Here is a 13,464-nt window from a genome sequence, read left to right as displayed (position 1 = left end):
TTCTTACTCATATACCAACTGTAATCTGGGGAAAATTATATTCTCCATTTGAGGAACCACAGGTTGTTTTCCAAAGTAGCTGCACATTTTACATCCCCACCAGCAGTTTAGAATGGTTCTGTTTTCTCCACATCATTAACAAGACTTGTTACCCAGCTTTTATATTCTAACCATTCTGGTAGGTGTGAAGTACTATTTCATGGCACTTTTTCCGTTTTCCTGATGACTTATGATGGTGAGCATTTCATGTGCATACTGGCCATTTGTAGTTCCTCTTTGGAAAAATGCTCAGATTCTTTGTCCATTTATAATTGGGCTTTTTCGCCTTTTCATTATTGAGTTGTGAGAGCTCTTTATGTAATTGACAAATCCTCTATCATACATGATTTACAGATGTTTCCTCCTGTTGTCTGGGTTGTCTTTTCAGTTTTTAGCACCAAAGTTTATTTTTGTTAGTGAAATCCAGTTGTTTCTGGTGTCAAGTCTGTTTTCCTTCTAAGAATTTTATAGTTTTTGCTTTTACATTTAGGTTTTATCCATTTCAATTTTTCGTACCCTATGAAGTAATGCCCACCTTCATCCTTTTGCATGTGGCCATCTGGTTGTTCCAGCAGCAGCAGTTGATGAAAAAATTGTTTCCCCACTGAATGGTCTTTGCAGCCCTGTTGAAAATCTGTTGACTACACATGTATGGGTTTATTTCTGAACCTTAAACCCTATTCCATTGATCAGCAGGTCTGCCCTTGTGCCAGACTACAGCGTGTTGATCACTGCTGCTTTGTAGTAAATTTAGAAATCACGACACATCCCGCCTACTTTATTCTTTTTCAAGACTATTTTGACTTTTCTGGATCCTTTGTAGAAGTTGACACTGATTCTAAAATTCATACAAAATTATAAAGATCTAAGTTGGTATTCTTACAGAATTTGCATGCAATCTTTGGTTTCATTTGGATAATGTTTTCATCTGAACAGTGTTAAATCTCTGGATCCATATGCACATGGAATATTTTTCATACATATCTTCTTTCAACAATATTTTGCTCTCACAGTATTCATAAAATTCTTAATTTTTATGCTGTTGTAAAAGGGAATTATTTTTAACTTTTTTGGGTTGCTCATTGCAAGTGTATAGAAATCCAATTAACCTTTAAATGTTGATCTTACATTCTACAACTTTGCTAAGCTTGCTTTTAAAAGTGGGTTTTTGGAATATTCCACATATCAGATTATGATACTTTCAAACAAAGATAGGAAAGGAAAGGCAGAAGTAAGACTAACTGCCCTGGCCAAAATTTCATTAGGTTGTTGATAGAACAGGCAAGAAGAGGTGGGACAAAGTCTCAGTCTTTCACCATTAAGTATGATGTTATCTGTGGGTTTTCACAAATGCCTTTAGCTCCATTAAATTTTTAGTAGCTAAGTCTCTATCCTGAGAGTTTTTTTCTTTTTAAACCCTTATAGTCTCATTTCCTTGGCCCTGAATAATCCTAATCTTTTTCTGCATTCAGCCCTATTCAGGAAGAACATGACAGCTGCTATCACATCATTAGAAACCCATGTCAGCACAACCCTGCAGTAGGAAACCCAAGAGATTTGTAATACTGTAATACAAAGTTAAATAAAATGGCCCTTAATTTATACTAGTCTATAATACAGTGAGTGAGTGCCATTTTTGTTGAAAAGACAAAATACCATAGTAATTCTGATTTACTTAGTAATGATGTAAATCTAACTCATAATATGACTGATACTTACTATAACACTGGTGTAACTGGTAAAATTTATCAAAATATTGATAATACATTAATAACCATAAGGTATTTGTTTGATGGCCAGTGATTGGTTAAAGAACTAGATTTAGTTAATCATTAATTTTATATTGAATCAATGCGTTGTTACATTTCTTGAAATTCAGTTTTTAATGGAGGGAAGAAGGAGTTGTCAAGCTTTGTCATGAACAAGTTTGCATTGGAGTATTTGGTAAGCTATACTGTTTCTTTAAAATTACACCTACACTTCATTGGATGGCACAAGTGATTACTATTTTGGTATTTATTCCTGTTATCACTTCTCGGCCTTTTGTCTAAGATCAGTGTGTTTTTCTGTTGCACTAGAGTAAAAGATACAGAAAGAAAATGAGGAGCAATTTGATTAAGAAAGTGTGATCATAGGGGAAAGGAGGAAGGTGGACTGTCCAAGTTTAATCTCAGCTGGCCTTTTGCAACCCTATGCTTATATCAGAACCATGGTGCTGACTTGGTCAAACCAGAATGAAATGTACTTAACGATGATAAATATTGGTCCTATGCTGGGGTCCCAGATATACCAGGGGGTCATTTGCATTAGCTTGCTGTTTAACAGAAACTGTGAAATGTTGCTTTGCCCCTGGTTTCTGTTATATTGAAGCTGATTATGCAGCCTGACTTTTCCCATGCAATCAGAGAGGTATGAAAGACCTCTGCAGGAATAAGACTGGGAAGCCCCTTAAACCAACATACCCAGAATATATCTGGATGGGTTCACAACTGAAAATGAAGTATGTCCTATGCTACTGATGTAGAATCTTGGGAGCTCTGCCTAGAAGTTTCAGACCCCTCTGATGAGTGGCTCTATGCTTTCTTTCTGTGCTGTAGCCTCCACCTATATGAATGCTTCACTTGTGTCTATTCTGTGTAGGCTCAGTAGTCCCAACTACTTGACCCTGTGTAATTGCTATGTGTATAGCATCTCATTTTGTAAAAACAGCACATTTACTCAGCCTTCAGAGAGAGGTAGCCTTCTCTTGTGCTACAGAGCTATCATTCTTACGTTCATTAATGAATTATCAAATTACTTTGTTATGAAATTACCATTTACATTACAAAAAAAAATCTCATGACTTTACCTTCAAGTTCAGCATGAAGAACTTAGCAAAATTCTCTGGTACAAAAATTTTGACTGTTATGATTGGATTCTAACTTCCTGTAAAAATCAAGAATAAAATTCATGGAGTTACAAAGTAGAATGAGATATATTAACATATAAATGCTGTTCTGACAAGTAAGGTGGAAATAAAAGTCCAGACCACCTGCTTTCAGCCTAATGAAACTTTAAGATGTTTTCTTGGAACAGTATAGATCTTACATTGGAGGAATGTTGATCTAATATTTTATAGATAATTGTCGCTCCTATGAAATGTGGCAGTCATCAGATCCCTTGTGTCATGGGAAAAGGCACCAATAGGATGTTGTAACACACATAGATTGGAGAAGGAAGTTCTGTGCCCATTTCACCCACTGTATGTTGGTTTAGTCCATGCAATTTTAGGGTAAACATGTATACTCCAATCCAGTATCACCACCCCAAAAATGACCTTTAAGAATTTTTTTTAAATCCTAGGCAGTTAATCTCTCCTCTTGGGAATATTGAAAATGTCCTTGCTTACCTCTATCTGATGTTCTGACTCTGGTTTTTTCCAGGGGAAACAAGGCAAACACATTTTGTACGGCTGCAGTGAGCTTTTTAATGCTACGCAGTTCATAAAACAGGTAACGTATACCTTTTTAGTTCCTGTTAACATACCCCAAGTTGCTGTGTTTTTAAAAGAAAGAAAATCTTTTACTCATCTGGACCAGCTGAAACAAAAGCCATACAGTTTTATTTAAGGAATACAAACTTGATGCATTTCATAATTACAACTTTAGGAATATAGTGATTCTTCCCAGCATACCTGCCCTCCCACCCACTCCCACTCTTCCTCCTCTTCCCTCCCCCCTTTTCAGTCCCAGTCCCATTCTTCACTAAGATCTATTTTTGATTAACTTTATACACAGAGGACCAACTCTGTACTAAGTAAAGAGTTCAACAATTTGCACAAAAATACTGTTAAAAACTTTTGCCATAGACAAAACTATATAAAAGTGACAAATCAGAAAATTTGTAAATTGGGTTAGAGCTCTCAGAGAAAATTCAGTTCAGCATCTCCTAATGTTCGGTCCACATTTCTGACCTTACCAAGAATATCACACTTTGGGCCTGTGAAACTGAGTGACTTCCCTGCAGACTGGTGTCTGTTCAATTGATAGAACTGAATTCACCCGCAGGCTCATGACAGAAGAGCTAAGGTGGGCAAACTGTGTAGTCCTTTTAGTATTGCTGCCAGTGATGGTCTCAATAATCATATTGATCTGAGGCATCTTAAATTGTATGTAATTGGGGCTCAGTAGTCTGACCAATAATGTCCACTCACCTTTGCTTTGGCGGTCCTAAAACTCATAACCACACTGTGTATTCATTTGCAGTATCAATGTTCCCATCATTGACTTTCGTACACAAATTCCTTCCCATTGCGCAGTTCTTATAATTTTAACTTGCCCAGTTAATTATGAAAATTTCAATAAGAGTTCAAAAGAAATTGCAGTAAACATCTCTGTACTCCCCCATTGGTTTACTGTTCATACTGTGTAATCTACCTGCCTGTCAATCAGTATATTTATCACTTCAACTTAGTACCAACTTACTTTGAAATTAATAAAATAATATCAGTACATTTTTCCCCTTTAATACTTCAGTGGCAATGTCATTACCTAAAGATTTGTGGGGCCAATTTTGTGGTGCCAGCATCAATTTCCAGTGCAGCTCCCTACACCTGAGAAGGCAGCGGAAGATGGCCTCATTACTTGGGAACTTGCTACCCATGTGGGAGACCCAGGGGGAACTCCTGGCTCCAGCCTGGCTCAGTCCTGCTGTTGTGGCTATTTGCAGTGTGAACCAACAGATAGAAGAGCTCACTGACACACACACATACACTGCCTTTCAAATAAAAGGGGGGATGGGGGGCAGGGGGAGATCATTATCTAGCCCTCCCTTCCTTGAGAAGACAGACTTAGAACATTAAGTAAGCACTCCTACTGAGGACAGCATTGGTGCAGCAGGGTAAGCAGCCACCTGCAGTGCTGGCATTCCTCACCTGAGTACCTGCTCAGGTCTTGGCTGTTCACCCAGCCCCACCTCGTGGCCATTTGGGGAGTGAACCGGTAAATGGTAGAACTTTCTCTCTTGTTTTCAAATAAATAAAATGAATCTTTAAAAAAATGTGCTCTTTTCCTAGGTAGTCCCTGTTTAATCACTGTCTGGATATTTTCCTTCATATGATAGTTTAGAACAGGCAAAACTAAGTGGAATTTTTTTTCTTGGTAGGTTAATAAGAATAATCTGTTTTGTTCATCTTATGAATCACATGTTGTCTGTTACTTTCCTTGCTTGTTTCTTATAGATTTCCACCCTGGAATATTTCCTTTATTCTAATTACTTTTCTTTTTCTAATTTCTTAGATTGTTCTTTTCTAAACTAAGCATTTAAAGCCATAAAATTAAAATTCTAACCAAATTCTACTTTAGCTACATCCCACAATTTTTGACATGCTGAATTTTTTTCAATGTGAAATATTTTGTATTTTACCTTGTGATTTGTTCTTTAGCCTAAGTACTATTTATTGATCTGTTGTTGTTTGCAAGTATTCATAATCTCAAGAATTGCTATCTAATTTAGTTCCCTTGTGATCATAGAACATACTCTATAATTTTACTGCTTTAAAGCATATTGAATTCCCTTTATGGCCCAACATATGGTCTATCTTGCTAAATGTTTCATATGTGCTTGGGGCAGACATTGTGGCTCACCAGCTGCTCTGCTTGTGATCCAGCTTCCTGCTAATGCACCTGGGAGGTAGCAGATGGGTATTTGGGTTCTCGGCTGCAGCTTGGCCCAGCCCTGGCTGTCACAGAACAGAGTGAACCAGCTGATAGACAGATCTGTCTGTCTCCCCCTGTGTCGCTCTACCTTTCAAATAATTTTTTTAAATGCGCTTTTACAGAAGTTGAGTGTCAGGTTCTATGAAAATCAGTATGGTCAAGGAAACCAACTGATAGCATCATTAAGATCTTCCATGTCTTTGTTGATGGGGGTAGAAGGGAGGTGTGCCTATCATCTGCTGAAAAAGGCATTGAAATTGCCAATTATATTTGTGCAGTTATCACTTTCTCCCTGGAGTCCTGTCAATTTCTTTTTTTGAATTTTGAAGCTGTTATTAAGCGTATATTAGGGATCTTCAAACAGTACATGGAAAGAACTGTGTTTAGATTTAAAAATCTTTTGCACCAAATAAACATTTTGAATTATATTCTTCTACAAATTTTTTGATGTACCCTTGTACACATTAATGATTATTGTGTCTTCCTGCTGAAGGGATACTTTCTTCATATGCAGTATTTTGGTAACTATTTTTGGCAAAGTCTACTTGATATGAATTTAGCACTGTAGCCTCTTATGCTGTTTGCATATTGTAACTATTTCTGTTTACTTTTATTCTCATTCAATATTCAGCAAGTATTTATTGGGTACCTACTATCTGTCAGGCACTGTGGTACCCCCTCAAGGTTTTTTTTTAGTTTAAAAATTTTTTTAAAGTAAACAAATTTCATGTACTTCACATATGCAGATTGAAGACCATAGTGATACTTCCCACCCTAATCTCCTGCTTCCTCCCTTACGCCCTCTCTGTTTTTACAATGATCTACTTTCAGTTTATACTCATAAGATTAACCCTACAGTAAGTAGAGTTCAACAAATCTTAAGAAAAGTAGAGGTAAGGGCTGTAAACAATCATCAAATCTCAAAATGTCAGTTTCACTCTCTACCTTAGATTTGTTTACTTTCAGCCTATGTGCTAAAATGTTTAACTTGTAGGCAGCATATAGTTGGATTTTTTATTAACCATTCTTACAGTCTCAGCCTTTTAATGAGTATGCTCTATTAAACTCAGTTTTATCAGTAATTACATTAAATGTTAAGTCTTCCATTTTCCTTTGAGTCACCTGTTAAGGATTCCTCTGTTCCTCCTTTCATAAATTCTTTTGGATTATTTGAAAATATTTTAGAATTCCATTCAATTCCTCCACAAAATTTTTTAGCAATATCTCTGCATTAATTCAGTACATCAAAATAAATATATATTTAACTGTTGGTAAACTAGAGCTAATATTATGCCACTTGGGTTAAGTGTAGGAACCTTGCAGTCTTCTCGGCCCATTCTTCCAGCTGTGTGTGTTGTAACTGCCATAGATTTCACATGTACATGTAACTTCACAATGAGCAGTGTTATCTGCCTCAGTCAAGTATTTCGTAACACTGATTCTTTGCATTTACACAGATTAGGTATTTCAAAAGGTTGTGGGAAATGGAAATAAAGTATGTTTTAGCACCAAAGATTTTTGAAACCATGCATACCTTTTCAAAATATGCATTTTTCAGCAACATTTTGAAAACCATCATATGCCTGGCTAATGGTGATTTCATTTTCTATTAACATTATTTTGACTTTATATTATCCTGGATAGATATTCAGTACTTTAAAGATTGTTATTTACTATATTCTGGCTTCCATTGTTTGTAATAAGTTAGTAGTCATTCAAATTAGTGCAACTATCTTAATGTACCATTTCTCTGCTTTCAAGCTTATGATATAGTTATAACTTTTTGTATAGTCATCTTGCTTGGGAAACACTGAGCTTACTCAGTCTATAAGTTTATACGTTTACCAGATTTAGGGAATTTTCAGTAACTATTTCTAAATATTTTCATTTCCAATTTTTGCTCTCCTCTTTTGGGTCTCTCTCTCTCTATGTATGTGTGTGTGTGTGTGTGTGTATATATAGGATGGTGGCCCCTTAAGATTATAATGAAGCTGAAAATCCCTATTACCTAAGGACTTCATGGCTGTCATAACATCATAGCATAGTACATTACCCACATGTTTGTGGTAATGCTGATATAAATACTGTGCTGCCAGTAGCTTTAGCAGTCTTAAATACTTCGGGCAAGAAAGACTGCCAGTTTTCTGTCACTGCTCTAGTTGCCTGGTGTAGCACCAACAATAGCCTGCCTAAGACTGAAAGCCACAGAACCAGGGCTCTGCCCGGTGCTATTTCTTCCTCCCCTGAGTCGATTTTCCTACCCACTCTTCCTGTTTTCAGTTGCTTTCCACTGCCTTCACGTAGTTGACTTTTACGTTTTGTTTAAAGAGAAATTCTCATATGAAGAAGAGCACTATTAGCAGTGAAATCACTCATGACATTCCTCTTTACATTTTTACATGGTTAATATTAATTTTTTTATTCCCAGTGTTTTTGTTCTTTATGAAATAAATTCCTGCCTAATGTTTACATTTCTTTGATATGACACTGGTTATTGCAATTCAGTTTTTAAATATCTACAAATGTTAGACATTTATTTGTAAACATTATTTTTCTAGAATGTAGTGAGTAAAACAGGAAGCCTAAATTTTACCATAATCAAAGTGTGACTTTTAACATATTATACAAATAGGTTTGATTATATGAACTTCTTATAGCGTGTTTTCTTAAAGTTACATGTATGTTTTTTGCTTTCTTTTAGCTGTCACAACTTGGACAAAAATAACAAAAAACTTTAATAATCTACTTGGATAACTGTAAAAAGAAAAATCAAAAGAGCCAAATGTTTTCTTCTCCATAACAATGTCCTAGCAGTGAAACTCAGAGCTATTTGTTAATTTTTAAGAAAATTCTATAATATAATGTGTACTGATTAAAAGAATAAAGCATTTCAGAAATAAAATTCTGCCATTGTTCATCCTCTATCCTATAATGTTTGACAAATGAGAAAGTATGAGGGGTCTTCAGAAAATTTATAGGAACTGCACTTTATGAAAATATGCAAGGATGTCATTAATTTTTGGAACAAATATCTTAATTCCATTTTTCTGAAAACTTTTTGAAGTACTTTAGGGGTAAGAAAAGCACTATGTGAATATAATAAAATAATTACTATAGCAACTAAAAGGTTATGATTGAAGTTGGTGAAAGCTTAAGTTTATAATACATATTACTTGATTAGGTCATGAGTCCTCTACATAGAAGCATTTTTTAATCGTAAAACTGCTTTCTCATAGTTTGTTGGTTTCCTATGTGTTTTCCAATGGCTGTTCTCCCTCTGTCATGTTTATGTACCTTTTATCAGCTAAAATCCCTCTACATAATGGTGACAGGACAGTGGTAAAATGGGAGAGGTAGTATTTAGAACTTTATGGATCAGTGTCTTCTAAGTAAAACTATGTGTTGAATTTGATTGCAAGTTTCCTGGGGAAAGAAGTAATATAGACAAATAAGACATCAAAGTACTAAAATTTGATCATACCAATAATTATAACCTGGAATAATTTTTGTACCAAAGTGATAAAACACCTGCCCTAGGGGTTCAAAAAGGAAAGCACTGTGGAAGTGTGTTCAAGGCAAGCACAAAATTTAAAGAAATGTTTAACAACTTTATCTCATTGAACACAGCAAACCTCCACTCAACAATTCTGGAATACACAATCCTATGAAGCTCATTATAGAACATTTTTTAAAAATCTTACCATACTATGAAGCAAGTCAAATGAGTGAAATAATTGTTTAAATCATGATTTAGGTTAAAAAAATCCACATTCAAAAACCTGTGTGGGGAAGTTGAGACATAGTTCTAAATAACCCATTAAGTTATCAAGTAGAAAATAGTTTTAAATGAACAGTCATGAAAGTCTACATAATGATATATACTGAGAAAAGAATTTTGAGGCATATTTATAGTTCAAAAGCAAATAGAGGATAAAAATGATAAAATAAAGGTCCATCACAAGAAGTTGGAAAAATAATAAAATCAACATGTGAAAAAGTAGAAAGATACAGAGCAGATAATGAAACAGATCAGTGCAATAGAGACCGAACTATGTACAAGCACAGTTCACGTGTTGGAAGTTCTAACCCCCAAAGCGACTTTTTACAGTAAGGATTTAAGGAGATAACTAAGGTTAAATAAGATCAAAAGGCTGGGGCCCTGATCCCGTCAGACCGGGGTCCTTTTAAGAAGCGGAAGGGGCACCAGCCAGCTCTCCTTCGGCTTGTGCACAGAGGAGAGGCTCTGAGAGGTCACTGCCGAAGGCGCAGCCCCACCAGCCAGGAGAGGCTTCACTACAAACAGCCCTGCTGGCACCCTGATGCTGGCCTTCGAGCCTCCAGAACTACGAGAAATACAGCATGCGCTCACTGATGGAGAAAAGCAAACGCCTACCTCAAAACAGAAGAAAAATACAGTGAAAAGACATAAAATCCTAGTATTAAGAATGAAAAAGAGCCATTTCCACCACTGCAGACACTGAATAAGAAATAACGCAAATGGAATTGTTGCGTTCTGCCAAGATGGAATAACAGGTACCACCACGTTTACCCTCCTATCAGAAATCATATTGGCTGGTGCCGCGGCTCACTAGGCTAAATCCTCCTCCTGCGGCGCTGGCACCCCGGATTCTAGTCCCAGTTGGGGCGCCGGATTCTGTCCCGGTTGCGCCTCTTCCAGGCCAGCTCTCTGCTGTGGCCCGGGAGGGCAGTGGAGGATGGCCCAAGTGCTTGGGCCCTGCACCCCATGGGAGACCATGAGAAGCACCTGGCTCCTGCCTTCGGATCAGCGCAGTGCGCCAGCCGTGGCGGCCATTGGAGGGTGAACCAACGGCAAAGGAAGACCTTTCTCTGTCTCTCTCTCACTGTCCACTCTGCCTGTCAAAAAAAATCATATTAAACTGGACAGGATATATAAAACAGCCCTTAAGACCCTGCACATCAGCAATAAGTAATCCCTGAGAAATAGGAAGTAAGCAGATTCCTATGTTTGCCTGGAATAAGTCTCTGGGCTGTGTGCATATACTGGGAAGCTGGGGAGACCGAGAAGACCAAGTTTTCAAGGTGGGGGACCAGCAGGGACCAGCATTGTGGCACAGGTTAAACCATGGCCTGCAACACCTGTATCACATGAGCATTGGCTCAAGTCCTGGCTGCTCCACTTCTGACCCAGGTCTCTTAATGCACCTGGGAAAGCAACGGAAGATGGCCCAAGTGCTTGGGCCCCTGCCACCCATGTGGGACACCCAGAGGGAGTTCTAGGCTCCTGGCTGTGGCCTGGCCCAGCCCTGCCTGTTGCAGCCATTTAGGGTGTGAGCCAGCAGATGGAAGATCTGCTTCTCCTGACTTTCAACTAGATAAAACTTTCTTAAAAAGATAGGGTACCAGAGAGGGGAGAGATGCATAGAGCACTCGAACTCAGCAGAGGGTTCTCTGTTACTCAGTGCAGTACCTATCAGTGTGTGCTTCTGAGGAATTTATCTGAGGCTGGGCAAAGAACCACCCAAAGGATCAGTAATTCTCAGAGCTCACATGGACCGAGAACCAGCCAAAGTAGCGAAACTCATAATTCACAAGGAATTGACCAAAAAACTCAAATATTTTGTCTTAGTAATGAGGCAAAAATAGTCTTGGCTTAAGCACTGTTCCAGTCCTGCCTAATGAAACTTAAGAGTATCACCCACAAGAATCAAACTGCTTCCAAGTGACTTAAAAAGGTCTATGGTAGTCAGCTTTCCATTACTTTAAAATCCCTGTGAGGAGCTTCTAGGAAGGGAGGTTTAACTCTGCATGGTTGCAAGGTTCATAGCCCTGGATCGGCAGCACCGTTAGCCTGGTACCTGATGGAGGCTGGCAGTGGCAGAGAGAGAACTACATGGTGAGCCAGGAAGCATATACAGAAGCTAGTCTAACTCAGAGTAAATAATCAACCCTCACATGAAAACTGCCTTCCGAGGGCAACCCCAGTGGCCTAAAGACCTCAAGAAAGGCCCACCTCCCAGATGCCATAGTTAGAGGAACTCTCCCCTCTTAATCCATGAACATAAGACTTTGCAGTTCAAATATCCTGTTCAAACCATAAGAGTGTCTCAGACCAAAGCCCCAGAGCTTAGGAATACAAAAGTACTCAACAGCCAGCACAGTGAAATTTGAAATCTAACCAAGATTTACCAAAAATATAAAACAGCAGGAAAACAACTTATCACAAGCATAAAATTATTAAATATAACCAACTGTGTCAGGGATGCTATAAAGTTAATGAGGACATTGATGTACTTACCATTATTCCATATGTTTAAGAAACTAGGAGAAAGACTGGACTTGTTAAGTAGAAGCACAAAAGATTTAGCAGAAACCCAAGTCAGACTTCTAAAGACAGAACCTCCAATATCTGTATTAGTTTCTCATTGGTGCTGTACCGAATTACCACAAGCATAAAACACCGTAAATGTGTTGTCTGACAATTCTAGATGTACGAAATCTAAAATAGGTAGGTCTCAGGTCAGCACTGTGGCATAACAGGTAAAGCCACCGCCTGCAGTGCCAGCATCCCATAAGGGTGCTGGTTCAAGTCCCAGCTGCTCCACTTCCAATCCAGCTCTCTGCTATGGCCTAGGAAAGCAGCTGAAGATGGCCCAAGTGAATGGGCCCCTGTACCCGTGTGGGAGACCCAGAAGAAGCTGCTGGATCCTGACTTCAGATTGGCCCAGCTCGGCCGTTGCAGCCATTTGGAGAGTGAACCAGTAGAAGGAAGATTTCTCTGTCTCTGCCTCTCTCACTTTGACTTTCAAATAAATAAATCTTAAAAAAAAAAAAAAAAAAAAAAGACTAAAATACGTCTCATTGAGCTACAATCAGGGAGTGGTGGGCCAGGCTGCATTCCTTTTTGGAGGTTTGCGGGGGACCCCGAGATGTGCCTTTTCCAGCTTGAGAGGCTGCTACGTTCCTTGGCTCCAGGCCCCCTTCCACGTTGTCAGCTAGCAATGGCCACTCAAGTCTCACGTTGTGTCCCTCTGACACTAATTTCTCCCCCTCCTCCCAGATATAATGGACCCTTGTGATTACACTGGCCCTTCTAGAGTAATCCAGGATACTCTCTAGAATGCTTCACCCCAAACCAGCAGAACACCCCTGAAGTGGGCGTGAGGAAGCTGCTTCTTAATTCCCTTGCCACCTGGTCCCCAGTGCAGGTGTGAGTTTGGACCAGACTCTGGCCGAATGTGACCCCCTGCACAGGGAAGTTTGGCCAGTACCATATAACAGAGTGCTTCTCCGGGATCCACTTCGGCTGAACCAAAGAGGGAGAGGAGGAGCACTCATGCGTGCATGGGAGGGGTGGGGTCATAGCCACCTCTCCTCTCCCTCATCTTCCCTCCAAAGCAGAGGCCACGTGGTCTGCAGCTTATGCTGAGGGCATCAGGTGAGAATGTTGGATACAGACAACAAAGCTGATTGAGGGATTAAGCTACAGAAGAGAAGACAATTTTCCTTTGTTTCCGCTATGGTGGAAATTAGACCACAAACACTTCACATTTTGCACAAAGGAGAGGGTCTTTTTTCATGTTATTTTTGCATTTAAAACTAAGTTGTAGGGGTGTAGTGGATAAAGCCACCACCTGTAGTGTTGGCATCCCATATGGAGTCCTGGCTGCTCCACTTCCGATCCAGCTCTGCTGTGGCCTGGGAAAGCAGCTGAAGATGGCCCAAGTCCTTGGGCCCCTGCACCCACGTG

General features: G+C 38.9%; 1 protein-coding gene across 1 annotated transcript in view; it reads left to right on the top strand.

Moving 5' to 3' along the window:
- SCFD1 (sec1 family domain containing 1) overlaps positions 1-8,636 on the top strand; it is a 106,453-nt gene extending 97,817 nt beyond the window's left edge. The window contains exons 24-25 of the mRNA XM_062205331.1: positions 3,462-3,530; positions 8,437-8,636. Of these exons, the coding sequence (XP_062061315.1) occupies positions 3,462-3,530; positions 8,437-8,460 (93 nt within the window). The 3' untranslated portion in view covers positions 8,461-8,636. The remainder of the gene's footprint in view (positions 1-3,461; positions 3,531-8,436) is intronic.
- The last annotated feature ends 4,828 nt before the right edge of the window (positions 8,637-13,464 follow it).

Source organism: Lepus europaeus, chromosome 11 (genome assembly GCF_033115175.1).
Source record: "Lepus europaeus isolate LE1 chromosome 11, mLepTim1.pri, whole genome shotgun sequence".
In the NCBI taxonomy this organism is placed as follows: Eukaryota; Metazoa; Chordata; class Mammalia; order Lagomorpha; family Leporidae; genus Lepus; species Lepus europaeus.
Note: the sequence above shows the minus strand (reverse complement) of the source record. Positions and strands in the feature narration are given on the sequence as shown.